Source organism: Panthera onca, chromosome F2 (genome assembly GCF_046562875.1).
Source record: "Panthera onca isolate mPanOnc1 chromosome F2, mPanOnc1 haplotype 2, whole genome shotgun sequence".
NCBI lineage: Eukaryota > Metazoa > Chordata > Mammalia > Carnivora > Felidae > Panthera > Panthera onca.
In genome coordinates, this window is record NC_138356.1 from 80,269,091 (window position 1) to 80,288,441 (window position 19,351).

General features: G+C 51.8%; 1 protein-coding gene across 7 annotated transcripts in view; it reads right to left on the minus strand.

Moving 5' to 3' along the window:
• Positions 1-1,046: 1,046 nt before the first annotated feature.
• AGO2 (argonaute RISC catalytic component 2) overlaps positions 1,047-19,351 on the minus strand; it is a 111,506-nt gene continuing 93,201 nt past the window's right edge. For all 7 annotated transcript variants that reach the window (XM_078441949.2, XM_078441950.2, XM_078441954.2 and 4 more), the window contains 6 exons: positions 19,141-19,231; positions 16,744-16,938; positions 14,706-14,840; positions 11,454-11,555; positions 10,696-10,895; positions 1,047-10,484 (listed from right to left, as the gene is read on the minus strand). In XM_078441949.2, coding sequence (XP_078298075.1) covers positions 10,376-10,484; positions 10,696-10,895; positions 11,454-11,555; positions 14,706-14,840; positions 16,744-16,938; positions 19,141-19,231 — 832 coding nt within the window. In that variant the 3' untranslated portion in view covers positions 1,047-10,375. The remainder of the gene's footprint in view (positions 10,485-10,695; positions 10,896-11,453; positions 11,556-14,705; positions 14,841-16,743; positions 16,939-19,140; positions 19,232-19,351) is intronic.

Genomic DNA, 19,351 nt, shown 5'->3' on the forward strand with positions numbered 1-19,351 from the left:
CCCCCTGGCCACCAACACCTCCACCAGGAGAGACGAAATCGACAACAGTCCATTTGCTGCTTATGAAATAAATGTATAAAATACACCAGAGGTGGTGGTGGGGGGGGGGGGGAGGGGCACAGATGGCAAAACCCAAAACAGTTAAGTACGTGGGAGTTGTTTTGGCTGCCCCTTCATTGGCACAGAAAATGAAGAGAGAGCTTTAAGTACATGCATAGAAGAGTTTGGAATTTGTTTGTAAAATGTTAATTTGCTCTTGGACATAATTTTTTTTTTTTTTTTTTCTTTTCTTTTCACAAGAGGGCAGTTGGGATTTCAGTTCTACCTTACTTGTTGGCTGGGGGCAACCTATCAAATTCCATGGCCAATTGGGCTTTTCTCCCCACCTGCAATGTAAGAATTTTAATTTCATACTGATTTTTTCAATGCATTAGGATTCAACACAAAAGGCACAAAATAAATAAAAAGATTATTAAATAAATGGAAATTATGATTTCAAGCTTTGTGTGGAGTTATATCTTGCTGTTTGGTTACTTTTTCCAATTTGATTTGACAGACTTAGTAAATAGCACCCAACTGTTTAACTGAGGTAGATCCACATTGTAAAGAAAGCTGGGTCCCCTCCATTTTATGTCTAAGTTTAAGATGCTTTTACAAAAACAAAAATCCAGATAATCCTATGCGGAAGCGATGGCAGGTGGCACTACCTGAAGAAAGCTTAGAACGTGAGCAGGTTCAGTAAGATTCATGCCCAAATCACACTCTCCATTTGCCATAAATAAATCTCAGACTGGAGGGAAAAAAAACAAACATTTAAAAGTAACCCTGAAAAAGTCTCTAGACTTTCAGAATAGGTCATTTTGACTGCCACAGAAATGCACAATGGTCTGTTTTCATCGAGCATTGGCAACGGCCACGCCAGACCAGACAGAGCGAGACAGGGATCTGGATCACCGAAAGTTTCCCTTTGTAACTCCAGAGAAGAGACTGGTTGATTTAGGATATAGCATTTTGATCTGAACAGTTTAAACCCACCCTGCCTAATATTTTTGCATACTCTGAAACTTACAATTTTAACATCTGATTAAGGCTTGATTTAAAGTGGCATTACCACCTCGCGTCATGCAGGCATCGGACATCCTCAAAACACACGGAATGGTAGTGAACAAAAGACAAGGACGTAAGCCTCCGAATTGTATTTAGCAGGTACTATAATTTTATAATTTTACAATTCATGTAGCAAATGAGAAATTATACAGAGAGGCCAATGTATATAAATACTAGTTTGTACAGGAACTTTCAGTTTTACAAAACAGCACTGCACGGTTTCTCTATTGCAAGCACAAGACGTCGTCACATAGACCCACCGCACAGGTATCAACAGTCCGTGGACAATACGCAGAGTACCGCCTGAAACGAGGCCCTTGTAGCTGCTCAGCTTCTTAGAAAATAGTAAACTTTCAATGGTCACAATACATTTTGATTCAAAATATCTGCTAAAATGTTTTATTGTGGGGGGAAAATTAAGAAGGGGCACGATCTACCTATGGAACTTCTGAATTCATTTTTGGTTCTTTTTCAATTATTTTATAAAAATAAAATAAAACTAGAAAAGTTGATAAAACTCAGGGTTAAAACCCCTCAATACATATTAGGTAAGTAATCTGAAGTGTATCAGAGGTAAGAAAAATCTGGATTTAGACACTACATTCTTTTCTTGTATTTAATGAGTAATTAGCCACTTTGCTGCACAGAAACTTAACAATTATTCTCTTAAAACTTCTTAAAAAGTAAAAACTCACTTGCCTCTATAGTTACAAAACATGAATTCATACCTTCAGCCACTACATTAAAATCCACTATCAAACTCAGGACTCAAATTTCCATTTAGTGCTACACTATATACTCTCAGGATTTTAGTCACGCGTGTATTTGCCTTGGAAGAAGATCCGAAATTCTGAATGTGTCCTCCCCTCTGCAGCCAGCACCTCTGCCGAGGGAAAGACCACTCACTGCCTTTCAGAAAGGAGAGATTGGGAGAAGGGAGGGCCAAGAGGAGCCAGTAAGGATGGATTTCTATGCATTTTAAAAATAAATAACATCGGGTTCTTTCCCCCGCTTGAAAGCAATAAAAATCATCCTGGACAGGGTAAGGTGTTTTGTCGTTAGACCATCAGCCAAGAAACTGCTCAAAACCTGGCTTAGATGAGTTAGAGATAAAGACTGCATTTTAGGTATGTCAGAATCGGGAGTCCTATATGCACGGCTCACCCCAGTCAGCAGCTTCCCCACACAAAACAGCAACGCTAACGAAAAGCGTCCCAAGAGAAGGACAGTAGGACTGAATAGCACCTTACGTCTGAGGACTTCACACGCAATTTACCAGAGACACGATTCCAATTCCTTTTCTAAAAATCTAGTTCCGTGACACTAAATAGTCTTGTCAAGCGACTAAGGGGACGAAGCCACCAGGTCTTGCTGACGGTTATGGTCGATGCCTGACTAAAAGAGATGGATCTTGCGCGCGTTTCCCGGAATCCCCGCTGCGGACGTGGACTTGGAAAGGAAATCCTGCGGCTACAAGAACCTAACGTTTTCCGACGTGAGACAGTATGCACGGGCATCACAGTTTACAAAGTCAGGAGCTGAGGAGCAAACGCAGCTTCAAAGGCAGAAGGTCAATGATTGACTTGTGGAATGATCCAGGCTTACTTCCCAATGAAAACGCAGCCCCAACGCGATTCCAAAAGGACACTGAGGACCGGACTTTTAAAGGCACAGAGGCTGAGACTGGGTCTTCCAGAACATGCTCAGTCTGGTACCGAGGGAGACCAGAGGAAGGCCTGGTGCCACCCGCTTCCTGGGTCAGAGGGACCTGCCCTCTCCCGTGCCCCCCTCCCCCAGATTGTCCCCACGGTCTCTAGAGTTCAAAGGAGCCTCGGCTCCCCAACACAAGCACCGAGGTCTGCCAAGTGGTGCCAAGGGGCCACGCAGTTGGCCTGCACCGCACCCCTGGCCTCATGGCGTAGGCTGGTCTTGGGATCGACTCACGGTTTGAAGGACCTTGATTCAGAAGGTGCTTAACGAGGGTGGCCTCAACATCTAGTTCCTGGAGACACTTGAGGAGGAAGAGTTAATATTTGGTGTTTTAGCTTTAACTCTTTCACATCAACCAATAAGAGAAAAGTGTTAATAACAAAAGCACCAGTAGTCTTCAGCTCCCTCTTTTAAAATAATTTTTCATGAACGTGAAAATGGTGGGAGAGGCTCACCCCGGGATTCTGGAGACATTTATGCACAGAGCTCATGGGCAGATCTGAGTTCAACAGTTCACATTACTGAATCAGAGTGGGCTGCCGTGCGGTGTCCCCTGAAAACGCCCTGAATGGGATTCTGGTCGAAGAGAAGGCCAACCCAGAGCGCCGGAGCAGTTCCAGAAGCAGCAGGTCAGCAGACACTGAGGGTGCCCGCGCTGAGCGCCCACGCATCTTGGGGAAGGCTGTGTCTACAAAACAGTGTAGTCGCGCCATTATAAAACATTCGTAGAAAGACCGCAAAGGACACTTAGCTCTTTCAGGATTAAAGCACGCCGCGCAGCGAGAAAAGCATCAAAACCCAAAACGACAGTGCTAAAGGCAAAAACTGCCAGGTCACGTTACGCGCGTAACCTCTCTGCGCCAAAGTCAGCATCTGATGAGCGTCCGGTGAGCGAGCAGAGCAACCTCCACGCCCCCAGACGTCCGTTCCCGCAAAACCGCCCGCCTGTCCCTCAAGAATTTAAGAGCAAACCAACGGAGGGGTCTCGCAGCAAATGCGGACCTTCCAAAGATGAGAGAACGTAACGAGCCTAAAGACCAGAGGTGAAGAGGGCAGAGGGCGACCCTGACTGACCCACGGCAGCGTGTGGGCAAAGGACGTTCTGGCAGCAAAGTGGTTAATCACAGGGAGGGCTATTCAGAGCGGTAGGTGACAGACTCTCAGGACTGACTGCCTGCGAGTTAGCGAGTTAGCGCGTCAGATGACCCAGGGGGCCCTGGGAACTCCGACTTCAAGATGCTGGCTGTGGGCCCTTATGTCCGGTCAAACAAAGGGCCTTGGACTCGGACAGAACATTTTGCTTTTAAACCGTAGATCATTTTTAAGTAGGGAGTGACAGTAACTCAAGGTTCCAAGGTCAAAGGCCGATCACGACCGCACTGTCTCCTGCGACCACACGGCCACTTTAGATGGATTATTTTTGCACAAGAGTTGGTGTTTAAGCACCTTTGTGATTTTACAGAGCGTATAAAAAGGGAGGAGAGCGCAGAGGGAGCCATTTTCAACCCATTCACAAGTGAAGCAGAGAAGAGAGTGCTTTCTCACAGCAAACAGGGAAGCGCACAAGGCCAGGACCACAGGCCGCTTCAGGGTCTCGCTGCACGCAGCCCCGCACAGAGGCGCTCCCGCCAGCCTGGGAGGACGGTGCGGGAGGCTCTTCCTCGTGCTGGCTGCTTAGAGTCCTAAAACGGAGCCGGGCAGCCCCGAGGAGTCCCGGCCCGCCTCTCTTACCTCCGAGGGGGAGGAGGGGACTGCCCACGGGTCACAGTATGGCACACACATTTTCAAGCCAGAACTGGAGAGAGAGATGTTCACAATTCAGTTTATTCAGGCAACGTTTTGGCTATTTTCAGTGTGGATAGCTACGCTTAAGAGCAAACACTAATCTACCGAGAATTCAGAGGTAGCCTTTATCTGCATTTATTTACTTTTTTTTTAAACTAAAAGGTATTCAGAAACCACCTTCTGTAGTGATTTGGCTAGGCCAATACATTCACTTTAGACAATAAAATGGCAAAACATAACCAAAAAAGCATTACGGAGGGCACCACGATGGCATCGACGCTACGTTGACACACATTCGTGACTGGTTTGGGTCTAGAAGCTCCGTGTGTGTCTCACTGGGTAGCCTGACCGCAAACGATTACACGCTGTGGGCTGTGGGCTGGAGCACATACTTCTCATCTAGCAACGTCACAAGGCATACAGGAACAGCGCTGGATCTCAGGTCTCTCCAGCATCGATGGGCTAAGCCACAAATGACGGTTTTGACACAACAGTGATCTCATGGCTTTAAAATGATGGCTGACCAAAGAGAAGTGAGGGAGGCCCTCACCGTCTAGCAACATTGGCCACACAGATGCTTCTGATCCGAACTGTCAGATGCTGGATGGAACTGGAAGAAAATGCTTTAAGGAGCCATGAAAAACAACCAGGAATGAGACCAAAGAGAGCGCTCAAAGGATTTATAGTTAACCCTCTTAAAGTTAAATCTTCAGACCTCAACGGGAGAGCATACTCTCCTTTCAATAAACTGCAAACTTCCTTTCTGGAAAACAAGAAAACGAGGCTAATTTGTCCTTCATGAATGGTCAGCAGACACAAGGCTAAAGAGGCAGTGAAGTCCACGCGACTCTAACACATAATACTGAAAACGTGCCAGTACCCTACAACAAAGCGACGCGTCGCGTTCCTATCACGTTTGCGGCCCTACATCTATTTACAATCGTTTCAAACAAGTACAGCAGATGCAAAGTTGGACATAATAAAAAGGAAGTTGTCAAAAAATCAGTGCAATTATTCTGAGTTGAAAATCTTCCTTACAAAAGAGTCAGCGTGTGTGTGTAACACAGACAGCCCCATTACAAAGTCACACGTGCACCGTGTCCACACTGAAGAGAACGTCACCGCAGCCGAAACCCGCAGGCAGGGCAGCTCGAGGGAGAAGATTCTTGGTTACTTTGGGGAAGGGCTTAAAATATAAATAAACTATTTGCATTCTGAAAGTGAGGCGTATGAACACTGAGGAAGTTTCTATTTATTGTACATTCCTTTTCTCATGAGCGTGAGAGATGAGTCAAAGAGAGGTCACAGGGAAATTTCTATGGCTTGTCTGGGCCACTGGGATTGTCCACTGTCTGGATTATGTCAACTTCTAAAGCTCCTCCTAATGGAACTGCCTTAGGTGTAGGAAAATGCCCATGAAAAATCCTTTTAACTGTCCAACAGATCAAAGTCCCGTTGAAGGAGTACATCCAGATCCTGACGGCTCCACGAACCAAGCCAAGTGCTTCCATGATGCCAAGCAACCAAGAGAAGCCGTCCCAGCCCCCCAGGCCCCCCAGAGACAGTCTGGTGTCCCAACTGCAGGACGCTTGGCTGGTCTACCCTTAACATATTGTATCAAATATATAATTTGACTGAAAAACTGCCCTGTAAAAATAAAATTTAAATCACCCTGCAGATCAATGTAAAATTACATTGCTGCATATATAAGAAAAACAATTCATCCAGAAAAATTACATTTGTGGCTTTCAAAAATAAAATCATCCGGCAAACTTGCAGGTAAACATTAGGCAATTTATAAAAGTTGGGGAAAGAAACTGCTAGCATATCCATCAGGTACCACATGCACTGGGATATCCACATCGGCCAAATCGAACCAGAGCAGAAAGAAAAAAAATAAATAGCAACATTTGCATTTACCAACAATAAAAATAACATATAATATGACATCAGTAAAACTACCCCACACCCCGCTGCAGGAACTGAACTACACGGTCTTTTCCAATGAGCACCCCGCAGCCAGGGTGAACATCAGTCAGAGCAGGGACCCCGGCCAACCTCAAAAGAGCAGGGAAATCACTCCGTTGCCACCACGTCCCTCTCGGGCAAGCCCCCCCCCCCCCCCCCCCCCCCGCACCCACCGAGGGCCAGGGGCTGCCTGTGGTTCTAGAGTGCAAACATTCATCCACGGGAGTGTGAGAACACCACCAGAAAGCGACATCACGTTAAAAAAGTAAAAGCAGACCCTATAACGTATCAAAAGTGTGTGTGTGAAGATTTCTCAACTCCCAAACCAAACAGTCCCTTTCTAAAAGTACAGGTATGCCCAGTTTTACAATAACGTATCCGCACTAGGAAATTCTGAGCTTGTAGCACACAAACAGGCTGGAATCTCAGCGTCCCCAAGGGGCACGGGCACAAAGCAGCGGCCGCCCTCGGCTCCCCCGGGGTTTCCTTCATTGCTTTGTCACTAGGGCGAGAGCGGGGCGAGCAGAACAGTGGGGAAGGGAGGTGGGTACTGTCATTTCTCTTAAAGCGAACATTTTAAAATCTACTAGGAAGAGTACCAGTATAAGAATCTCATTGGGAGACCTCTTTGAAAGAGACGAGATAAATCCTAGTTTTCCTCTTTAATGAATCCAGATTTCTACATCATAATTTTCACATTCAGTTTGCTTAAAGCAAGGCACACCTTACTTAACAGTGGGGCGGGGCAAAGCCAGCGAGCGGACGCCACTCGAGTCCACATGGGCCCCGAGCCTCCGGTGACCGCACGCACGCGGAGGACGGGGCTCCCCTGGGAATCTGGGGCCACGAGGGCCGAGGTAGCCCAGGGGCGGGGGGTGCAAGCACAGTCAGAGACGGGCGAGGGCCCCTTTTGGCTTCCACACGAACAGGGCTCAGACTTAGTCTACTGCACTTTGAGGTTTTACGCTGTCTCAAAACTGATCCTAATAACGGGGGGATTGGTAGAAATTTGGGAAAACAATTATTTACCTGAGAAACTGTAACTACAGCCATTTGAATTCTGAATCATCAGATGTGTACAAAGGTATGCAGCTAACCCAGCTGGAGACGTTTGGTCTGTTAATGCTTTTAGTATGAAAGGTTTTGTAAAACTAGCATAGGGCTGTACAAAGTACCTTTCTCAAGTACTATGGCCCACGAAAAGGAACACCTTGCCTTCAAATGATTAAAGAAAAAAAAGGTCTCATTTTCTGTCAGCCTGTGATCTTTCCTAGGCGTTAGCTTAGAAGGCACCTGCCCGCACTGCCAAAGGGCTGGGCCCTTGGTGCTCGAGGGAGATTACTCTTCAGAAAGTTCTCCATCACGGGTTCTCAGACTTCAGGCAGCCCCGGAATCCCGGCTGAAGGTACAAAATACAGACGCCCAGCCCAGCTCTGGAGAATCTGATTCAGGGGTCTGCATTTTTACCAAGCACCGCCACTGCCCTGACCGCCAGGACCCTGTGGCAGGTCGCAGAAACAAGCCTTTGAGACACACGATTCCAGATGACCCTAAACATGGCTGAAAACTAACCTAATTTCAGATTTCGAAGGTGTATTAGTGAAGAGATTCCCTCCTTAGCTTGGATACTCCTGGTAATTTAAGCCAAGAGTGTATTGGTATCCTTCTGAAAATAGGAGAAAGTGCCACTTGCCAATAAAAGGACAGGGAATTGCAACATTTCTTAGAGCAGAGGCTTCTGTTCGTTTAAAAAGACCAAAATAACCAAAAAAAAAAAAGAAAAAAAAAAACCAACAAAATAACAACAAAAAAAACCAACCAACCCAAAAAACAAAAAAAACCCCAAAACAAAAAAGATACAGCAAGAAAAGGCTAATGCCATTACTAAGACACCCACATGCACACACAGACACGCACGCACACACCACTCTGAGTATATATCTTCACAAACAATAGTCGCCCCTTTGTCATCGCCGCCAAAATCTAGGCCAAGTGTCTGTCACAGCCCCGCCTGCGGTCGCCCCTCCCCCCTCCGAGCCAGCAGACAAGGATGGAGGTGGGGGTGCTGTCTCCAGCAAGAGGCAGCCAGCCCATCGGGACCCCCGCCCCACCGTAGGGCCAGAGGTCAGTGTCGGGGACTGGGTCCGGGGAGGGCCGCCGGCAGGGAGGGGTAAACCTACAGAGCACAAAGCAGCACTTGGGGGGGGGGGGGGGGGAGGGGGGAAGGGCTCGTCTCCTTCCCCGAATCTCTACACTGAACGTGGATTTGATTTGTTTTAAAAACTGTCTACGAGGACAAACAGCCCACTTAGCACAGAGTCGTCTGCTGTTACCCTTCCGGAGTTGTCCGTGGTATCACGCTTAGTGCGACGGTTTCTAGATTGGCAAACCCGCGTCTGGGGCCCAGAATGCAAATCTCTTCTGCGGGCTTTGCAGTCCGCCACCTCCGCGGGCAGGCTCCGTCGCGGGCCGCTGGCCTCGCGCCCAACGGGGAGCCACCGCCGACGGCTCTCTGCGCGTTTCAGTGCATAGATCCTACGAGACTCGTCTAACAGAGAACCAGACGCAGAGAGAAGTGCGCTCCGACACGTGGACCTGTTCCGGGAATGGAAGAAGAAGTACATTCCATCTGTGCTTAACCGGCTGAGCAACACACGGGGGGCGGGAGGTGGGGTGGCGGCGAGCGGCTGCCGTGCGCGCTCGGTGCCCCCCGAGGTACAGGCTACGCAATCTACGCGGGGAAGGCGGGTCGCGGTCACATTGAGTCAATTGCATACTCCTGTACGTAAGCGCGAGAACCACACGAGGCGGTCCAGTCTCCAGGCTCCAAAACACTCCTGATATGCTAAACAGATCACAATAAGCACCCCATAGTCAATAAAATGAAAAACAGCATCTACCTATCACATTAATACTGCAAACCAGATATATATATTTTTTTCTCTTACATTAAAGACATAACAGTGAAAAAGGATTGTACTGTATTTATCACCACAGACCCGTATTCTTTAGAAACTTTGGAAAATAAATGTCACAGTCCTATAGGACAAATCTTACGATTAGACTGTCGGCATATTGTCTTTTTTCTTTTTTTTTTTTTAAATAAATTTTTATTAAAATGGCACTTGTCTGCCAATCTCTCTGGACCTATAAATGTTGTAAACACACATGGCCCGTCTTCTGCCCCCGCTCCTTATTTCAAGCTGAGTGAGAGGCGGGTGGTGACAGAGCGAGACGCCCGTGGGCGCCTCGGCGGGCCACCTGCCCTCGGCCCCGAAGAGCTTGTGTGAGCCCTGTCAGGAGCGCACTAGGGTCACTCTGGTGTAGACGTCAGCGACCACCTCACAACGCTCAAGGCTTTAAAACCACTGCCGTGCTCTGTGTTTTGCTTCCACTCTCTGAGAACGTTCACAGCTAGTTTGAGCCCATCAATTTCATAGAGAATCATGTATTAAAAACAAGTAAATTGAATGACCAAATAAATTAAAAATGTTTTAAAGCCCTGAGTTCATAGACTGGTTTTAGGAGATTTTTAGGAAACACGGGACTCTATTTTAAGAAGCAGCTTCTAGATTTTGGCAAACCATACTTCCTACGACAATGGGGTCTCATACAGGTCTGCAGTTCAAAATCCAGGTCTGAAATCCGGGACGGAAGGCATTCTGGAAGATGGAGGATCTACTAAAACCGATGACGTCTCATGTTCGATGCTGGCTGTCACGGAAGGGCTGGGCATCTGTTGGTCTGAGTGTAGCTGGTCTCATGTGAATCCAACTCCGTATACCATCGTAAACACTATGACACGTCAAGCAAAGTACATGGTGCGCAGCGTGTCCTGATGAACCTGGACCGCCTTTGCCAAGGCTTGGTGGTCTCGCCCATTACTCTGCCCGGAGGTATGGCTTCCTTCGGCACTGCGGGCGCGGGGGGACAGACAGAGAGAGAGCGCGGCCTTCAGTGCACCGGGTACCCGGGGAGGCGCCCACGCAGCCGCCGGGCGCGGGGGGGGGGGGCAGACGCCGGCGGGTGGGCGCCTGACGGCTCCGGCCGCCAGGGCCCGGCCGCTTCCCGTTTGGGAAACGCAGCTGCCGACGCGACCCCGGCCAGCAGAGGCACGCCGCTTACCTGTCATGTTCTTTGTCCACCAGGTGGTACCTGGCGCGGAAGGCCACCAGGTGAGCGTAGTATGCCGGCGCCGGGATGGACACGGAGCGTGTGCAGCGCACGTAGGTGTGACACAGCTGGTAGGTGAGGATCTGCAGCTCGTCGGAAGAGAAACGATTGTCGTCCCAAAGCACGTGGTAGTGGGAAGGCCTGCTTGTTCCCTAAAAGCGGACCAGAGGGTCAGGGCGTGAGCACGTGAGCGAGGCATCCAGAACTCACCCACACCGGGGTGCTGCCGAGACCCGTCCACGCGACGCCTCACCGAGGACGCGGCGCCGAACGTCTGATGACAAAAACCGCGGGTCCCTGAACTGACAGAGCGTCCCTGTGCGGCCTGCAAACACGCGTGGCGGGGGACAAGGGTGAAGCCCACCACGTGGGAATGAGTTGGCCCGGAGTCGGCCCCAGGCACGCAGGACGCCCCTCGGGCCTCGCCAGCGCCCCTGGCCTCGCACCCACTACTCCGCCTGTCTGACCTCACCTCATCTAAAACGGGGACCCTGGCCGCAGCACGCCAGTGGGTCCTTCCTCCCCAGCACCCATGGTCCCGACTCACCTGTTCGCCGGCTAACTGCCCCACCTCCCCGGGGACGGGCTCGGGCCCCAGCCCTGCCTTCCGCACCACGTCCCCGGAGCCCACGGGAGCGCTCGGCGTGAGGTCTGTGCTCCTCCGGTGTTTGCTGAACATGCAGACCGTGTCACAGAGACTGTGTCCTCACCTGGATGCCGGCGTGACTACACAGGTAGAAGTCAAACTCGGTCGGGTGGGTGATTTTCGTGTCCACGGTCGTGCCTGCCGGAATGTTTCCACTTTTCCCAACCTTTGGCAATACAGGAACCCGTTAGACACGTCCAGGGGCAACAGAGCAAAGCAAGCCAGCCAGCCTCGCCCACACTGCCGTCTGGTGCTGGGCCTTCCCGACCACGGGCTGCCCCATTTTGAAGTCTTTAAATTGGCTACGGTATTAAAGTAAAATTTAATAAATCCTAGCCACCAGAAGTAAGGAAGCTCCTGTTCTAGGCAGGCTGGGGCCTTTTGGAGGCCCGGGTGGGAGAGGCAGTGTCTTCCCTTTGCTGAAAAATCTGCGTGTAATGCTCGAAGGCTCTTCGGTTATTGTTGAATCTAAAACTGTGCACGATGGACACTGGACAGGTCCTCGTCCACGCACACGTGATATCCAAGGCAGGGGGCGACTGGGTGACTCAGGTCATGATCTCGTGGTTCCTGAGTTCGAGCCCTGCTTGGGATTCTCTCTCTCTCTCCCCCTCTCTGTGAACCCCGCCCCCCCTTGTGCACGCGCTCTCTCTCTATGGCGCCCCCCTCTGCTTCCCTTCTATGTTGCCGTCTCGCTCGGATTTAGACTCTATCACTTTTTTGCTACATATTTAAGTCTCCATCAGCACCACACCGTGTTACTTCACAGGCTTTTAAATTGCATACCTACATCATACATATTCTGCAACTTACTGTTTCTGCCCAATTTTTACCATTTTGAGACGTATTCATGTGATACGCAGAGTTTATTCATATTCGTTACTGCACAGTATGACAGTATATGAACATCAGAGACAGTACTGCGATGAACACTCTTACACGTGTCTCCTTATACACAGGCAGGTGGGTTTCTCCAGGGCAGACCTTTAGAATTACCCGACTGCACCCAAGTTGGCTATCAGTCTGCACTCCCATCAGAAGCGTGGGGGTCTAATGACGCGTTTACTTGTATCAAGGACTATGCTAAGTGCTTAGTGTGTTAGCTCTGCTAACCCTCCCGACATCCTGAGGAAGGTGGTACAGGGAGGCTGACCCCTGTGGGCAGTCCAGATGCTGAGGGGCAGACTAGAGCCAGGCTGCCTGGCTCCAGACCCCGTGCTCCTGAACCCGGCACAGCACTCATACCGTCGCCAACACTTGGTATCATCAGGGTAACTTTATGAGTCCCCCCGACTTTTCCTATTCTCTAAAATATTTTGTGTAAGATTATTCTTTGAAGGTTTGGTAAAACTTGCCTATAAAAAATCTGGATAAACTTCATAAAAGAAACTAAATAGTTTCCGCTTTTTTCCTATCCTCTGCCACACTTTAAAATCATCAAATCTTGAAGGTTTGGTAAAGCTTGCCTGTAAAACTCTCTGGGCCTGATGCCTTTTGGAAATGATGAGTGGATTATCCCCCTGAGCTGACTTCGGTGATTTATGTAATTGCACAAACAACTGTTTGTATCTATTTCTAAGTTTTCTAAGGTATCTACCAGCATAACGCCATTACTATCCCATAATGATTTAAGGTAACACACACCCCTTCCTGAGATCATACATAGTTCTCTATTTGCTACTTAAGATTGTTAGAGTTTCCTCTTTTTGCCTCATTGAGTCTTGCTAGGTTTACCTATCTTCAAAGAAGGTTTTATTCGTGTTAATCTGCTCTGTCCTCACTTTCTCCTTCATTATCTTCCATTTGGAGGGGGGTGGTATAGCAACAAGCAGACTTTGAGCCCTCTTGACTCCTTGCAGGAGTCAAGTTTGCAGGCCAAGGAATGAGGGGACCTAAGCACACCGGCTCCTCAGCTTTTCCTTCCACGCCCAGACAGACATCTCACTTCTGTCCTTCCTGTACCTTCGGGCTTCTTTGATGGTTCTTTCTTATTTTCCAACAAATGTATCTAAGTCTGTACACTTCTATCCAAGCACTGCATGAAGTCTGATGTGAAATGCTCATTTTTATTCAGTTCTGATTACTTTGTATTTTTATTCTCTTTATGTGTTTAATACATGTACTACTTAGAAGAGAAGTTAAAATTTCAGGCCTTGTTAAAATGTCTTTTTAGTTCTACTCTTCCTTTAACATTTAATGTCTGATAAAAAAAAAAAAAATTGTGGTTTGCCCAATACTGAGGTTTGGAAATCTCCCGAGATTGCCTCTGTGACCCGGTACGAGGCAACTTTCACGAGCCTTCCACGTGAACTCAACTGTCAATGGCTGGGTTCTAACTAACCGTAAGATCTGGCGTGGTCTCTTCATACTTCCCATTTCCAGCTTTGACTCATTTGTGCCTGTTTCAGTTTCTGATAGCAGGGCGTTAAAATGTACCTCTTTGCTGGTGGATCTGTCCGTTCCTCCTTGGAATCCTGTCACTTTTTTGCTACACTGGTTTTTACCCCCCTTTCCATATTTTTTAGGTCACAGCGTTACGTCCAAACTCAGTTGTTCTCTCTTCTGGGTAGTTCATCCCTGTGACTGTGACAAAGTGTCCCTTTCTGTCGCTAACAATTTGTCCTCTGGCTCGGTGCTGTGGGTACCGACCAAGTGGACGGCTACAGGCTTTCAGTGTAGTGTCTCTCCCTTCTGGGGGGGGGGGGGTCCCTTTTCTCAGGCAGGTACCTGATAATGTGAAGTTGAGGACAGTACGTCCACGTGTAGATTTATTTTTATTTATCCTGTTGGAAACACGGAAAATACTTTTAACCTCAGGATTCCCGCCTTTCCTCAACTGTGGAGAATTCTGAGCAGTTACATCTACGAATCTTGCTTCTCGCTGACACCCCTTGCTCCGGGACGGCCGGAGACATACCCCTGGACCGGCTCCCCAGAGCCGCCTCCAACCTCCCGTGAGGGTCCCCAGTTTGCCGTGTTCCAGCTACTCTGTCCACCGCCGTGGTTACTAACCGGACCTTTTTCAGAGCCAGATCCCTGCTAATTTCTTTACTGGACAAATGCCGTCTCCTGCCCGGACCTGTCCCAGGCCCGTGGGGTTTGCAGGTCCGAACGTCCCACCAGACTGAGGAGAGCCCTTCGCTGGCGCCTGAGGCTAGGTCCCCACGGAACTCGCCCAGGACGGGGTGTCCCGAGACACCTGGAACGGTGGGGGCGGCACCAGCCCCCTGCAGTGCGGCTCAGGCCGAGGGCTGAGCACAGACCCGCGTCCCTCGCGGCCCCGCATCCCAGGCCCTCCCTGTGGCCAGAGCCTCACCCTCTCGTTCTTGTCGGTGCAGAAGAGCCGCGTGTGGTGCCTTTTCTGCACCACTATGAACGTGATCCCTGGCTGGTAGTCCTTTTCCAGCTTAATACACGCCTCGCGAATGGCCAGTAACTCGTGGTGGAGAACCTGGGGGGGAACACAACACACGCCTTACCCTGCTTTCACCGACCGCCTCTTTCTACCTCAAACTACGCCGTCCGGAACACGTGCTGGCCGACGAACGCTGCAGCTCGGAAACGATACTCCGGCGGCCTGTTAGCAGCTGCGAGCCTCTGCCTCCCCGCAGGTGCTGTTTCGTTTATGTAACTGAGCAAACGAGACCCAGGTCTCGTGGTTCGGTGGTTTAAATGAGAGGATGCGTTACGTCGCTCACGCTGTTTTCTGGAATGTTCTCAGTGACTAGCACCCACCATACACGGGAGTAACGAGGCACCGTGGGAGACATACGCGTGAACGAATCCGTCCAAACAACTGGTTTTCTGTGCTGGAGAGGAGGGAGAGAACCTCGCAGAACACAAGGACCTAGGAGCCGGGCCCGAGGTCAAACCCGAGCCCTACCACCAGGCGGCTGTGTGGCTCGGGGAAAGCCACGGACCCTCTCTGATGGCCGTTTGTTTTCACTTTTAAGACGGGAACAGCCTACGTCCCGCAGGCTTGCTGAGAAGGCTAAAGTGGCGCCAGGCCACGAAGAGGAAGATGCTGTTCCCACCGCCCGTCTCAGGTAAGCGGGCAGAAGTCCTCTCACAGGGTGAAGGCCGCTCTAGGCACCACACACCTTACGTTTCTAACCCCTGTCCTAGTTACAGGTCATGATGATGTTTCACAAACGCCAGCTGTGGTCACGCCGTAAGACCCCGAGCAAGTTCCCAGCGATGAGAACAGAAGGCGCGGACCCCTCCCCGGCAGGGCCGGCTGCGGCAGAGGGTGAGGGGGCTGGGGGCGCAGGAGGGAGGCGAACATCTCCAACCGAGGGAACCCGAGAGGTTCTGCACAGGAGGTGCCTTCAAGGTCGGCTGGCACACGCTGGCGGGGATGGCACAGGAGCGGCCCCCCCACCCCCCCGCCCACGCTCCGAGGGGCCCCGGCCTCAAGTGTCGATTCTGTTCTTCCCGCCAACCGTGGGCCTCAGGGGGATGAGCTGCTTCTACTCTGGACCAGGAAGGTCCAGGCTGCCCTGCTCACGCCTAGTCAGGTGCTATCCAGCCTGTTTGTCAAGGCAGCCTGGGGGCCTCTGGAACACTCCGGCGCGGCTCCCGGAATCCCCTCCCCTCTGGGGTCCCTTCTCCCACAGGACCGGACACGGGCCCTGTATCTTCTGTCTCCCCTGCCAACATCTCCCGGGAGGCACGTGTTGGGATGGGGTGGGTGCCGAGCTGGAATTAGCTCGGACGGATGTGGAGACACATCCGGCACCAAGCTCCCGAGCTCTGGGTTCAAGGCCGACCACTGGTCACCTTCACAGGGAGGTAAGGCAGGTGCCCGGGAGCAGAGCACAGTCTCCCTGTACCCGCTCCCTCGCCTCTCCTCCACTACTCCTCGCGTCTGATGGCAGCCAGCCGGGCCCGGGATCCACAGGTCACCCGAGACCCCGCCGTTCCCTCCACGTCCAGATGGTGGCTGTGAACCCTGTGTTTAACCCTCCTTCCAAAGGGGCCCCCGCCCAGCCCCGCTCCGGGGCCCCCTGCAGTCTGCCTTTCACACTGCACACGGTGACCCCCAGACAAAACTGTTGTCTCCAGCCCACAGACTCTCCCCGGCCAAGCCTCTGGAAGGGCCGCGTGCTGACCTAGACCCAAGCTCCCCGCACAGCCCTTGAGGCCTCGAGCCCGAGCCGAGCCCCTCGTCCCTCCCGTCCCGGCTCAGCACCGCTGGCCGGGCATCCGCTTCCCTGGCCCGCCTTCCACGCTCTGGCCGGATAGAAACCACATCACCGTTTTCACCAGAGAACCGGACAAGCTATCGTACGGGACAAACGGGTGACCCTAAGGTGTCCTGAGACCACAGAGAGGGAAATCACGAGGCGGCCTACCTGCTGAAACTGCCCCTCCGAGACGCCGTCGCGGTAGAAGATGATGCGGGTCGGCTTGAAGCGCGTGGACTTGTAGAACTGGATGAGGAGCTCGCGGACCATGGTGGCCAGGTCCTGGATGATCTCCTGCCGGTGCTGCTGAACCCGCACGGTGGCACAGTAGCGGTTGGGGTGGGCGTCCATGCTGCCCACGACCTGTCGGGACAGGTGCAGGGGAGCGTTGGGGGGACTTCCCGGAAGCCCCCTACTCTGGGTGTGCACTGGAGGAGGGACTGGGGATGGACAGACTTGCCTCTGCCCTCAACTTGACATCACGGTGAAGGGACAGCGGCTGGTCAGTTGTGAACCTGCTGCCTTTATGTTTCTTTTTAGTATGTGGGCAACAGTGTTCGTCAATAGACTGCAAAGAATAAAAACTTGCTTAAAGTGGGGGTGTCTGGGTGGCTCAGTCGGTTAAGGGTCCGACTTCGGCTCAGGTCACGATCTCATGGTTTGTGGGTTCGGGCCCCACGTCGGGCTCTGTGCTGACAGCTCGGAGCCTGGAGCCTTCTTCAGATTCTGTGTCTCCCTCTCTCTGCCTCTCCCCTGCTTGTACTCTGTCTCTCTCTCTCTCTCTCTCTCCCTCTCTCTCTGCCCCTCCCCTGCTCACGCAGTCTCTCTCTCAAAAATAAACAAACATTAAAAATTTAAAAAAAAAGTTTGCTGAAAATATCTAATAAAAAATAGGCAATTATTCTGAACCTTTACTCTGCTTGTGATCACATGGGGCTGAATTACATCAGCCCCAAGAAAGCAACTTGTATCAGATTCCCTAGTTTTTTCAAAGCACACTGCTCACCAGGGGAAGCCATCTGCGTATCAGTGCACATCCCAAGATTCTGAACCTCAGGAACGGCAGGCCATCCCAAAGGCACACTGGCACGTAAGCAGTTGCCTGAAGGTGCCGACCAGGAGGAGCCCGGAGAACAAGGCACACCTCCACCCTGGGGTCTGCTGTGCCCTTTGCTAATCAAACAAGGGCGGGCTGAAAATTGTCTAACAAGGTCAGAGCTGCAGTCCAGGTAGGAAGAGGAGATATCTGCAGGAGGAATCAGGTGACCTGATGCTAACCTGATAAAGGAACAGGGCCCCTGAGTAACTTCAGACACACCTGCTGGGGGCCCACAACAGTCCCCGGGGAAGCCTGCACTTCCTGGGGGTCCTGGCCTTCCTCCCGACTGGGGATCAGCCACCCCTCGGGATCAGACGTGCCTCGGAGAGAAGCACTGGGCTGCGGGAGGCAGGCCCCGTCCACACGTGTGCCACACGTTAGAGACCCGCATCTGCGGCTGCTGCTGCGAAAGCTAGGACTGGTGACTCCAAGCCCCTCCACGAGGCACCTGAGGGCACTGCTCAGACCTCAACCTGAGCCTCAGGGGGTCTTGAGCTGGGTTTTCTGCAGCTTCTCTCGAGCAACTGAGTTTGGCTTTTCCAGACTGCATGTGTAAAACGAGAAAACTAATACTGACCCACAAGATTAGGACTCAGTGTAATTATGCACCCAGCCCAGAAGTCGCTGCAGCGGTCCCCGCTGGACATGCTGGGGACACAAGCCTTGAGCCCCAGGCTTCCTTCCCTCCACTCGGCTGCCCTGGCTGCAGGCCGCCGGGAGGTCCTGCCAGACAACTCAGAGGTACCTCCCTGGGCTCTGTGCTCCACAGGCCAAGTCCACGCTACCCTGAGCGTGTGCTTGTCTGGTCCTCTTGAACCAAAGCCATTGGGCCGACCCTCCCGAGATCAGTCAGCTGTGCGCACAGAGCGGGCGCCTCGCGCGGCCCCTGGGGGCTGGACACGGCCAGCTAGCACGTGGGAAGCTCGGGGGCTCAGGGCCTGTGGAGCGAAGCTCCCCCGACGCCCCGATGGAACTCACAGGCGGAACGAGGGAAGGGCTACGTTGAACTCCGGACGGTGTAATTACTTCACACTTGGTGTTTTGTAATAAAAACAGAAAATGTTCACAAAGAGGCACAACGTTAAAAAAATCCTCGTTGCAGCATCTGGCCCAGTGGGCAGAGAGCCACTGCGGGCCTGAGCCGCGGGCGGGACCCGGCAGGACGGGAGCCACCGTGCCCTTGGCCTTTCTGCTGCCAGATCCGTGCCGTCTGGCCCGGGCCTGGGCGGGCGGACTCACTGCTGTCACACGTGGGTACCCATGTGCCGCGTGCCCTCCAAATGCCTGTTTCCCAGGACACTCTGTCTGCAACTGCCCAGGAGAGCACAGTGGTGTTCAGGAAGATGCTCTGGCCACACCCTGCAAGGGGACCGCGTGCCCCCCTCAGGCAGCTCGGCCAAGGCGTGGGTCCCACAGGCGGCAGGACGCCACCAACAGAGGGTCGGGCGGGACGCGCGGATACTCACGGCGGCAATGGAAGGCTTCTTCCCGTCCCCAGCGGGTGGGTGGGTGACATCGGCCCCCAGAAAGATGACGGGCTGCTGGAACACGGGTGGCCTGCGGAGGGAAGCGGGAGCATCTGAGGCTTGGACCGCTGAGGACACTGGTGCCAGCGTCACTCGCGGGGCACAGGCACCGCGGCTGTTTTTAAAAACGGTCTTATCTTTTAACGGTCCA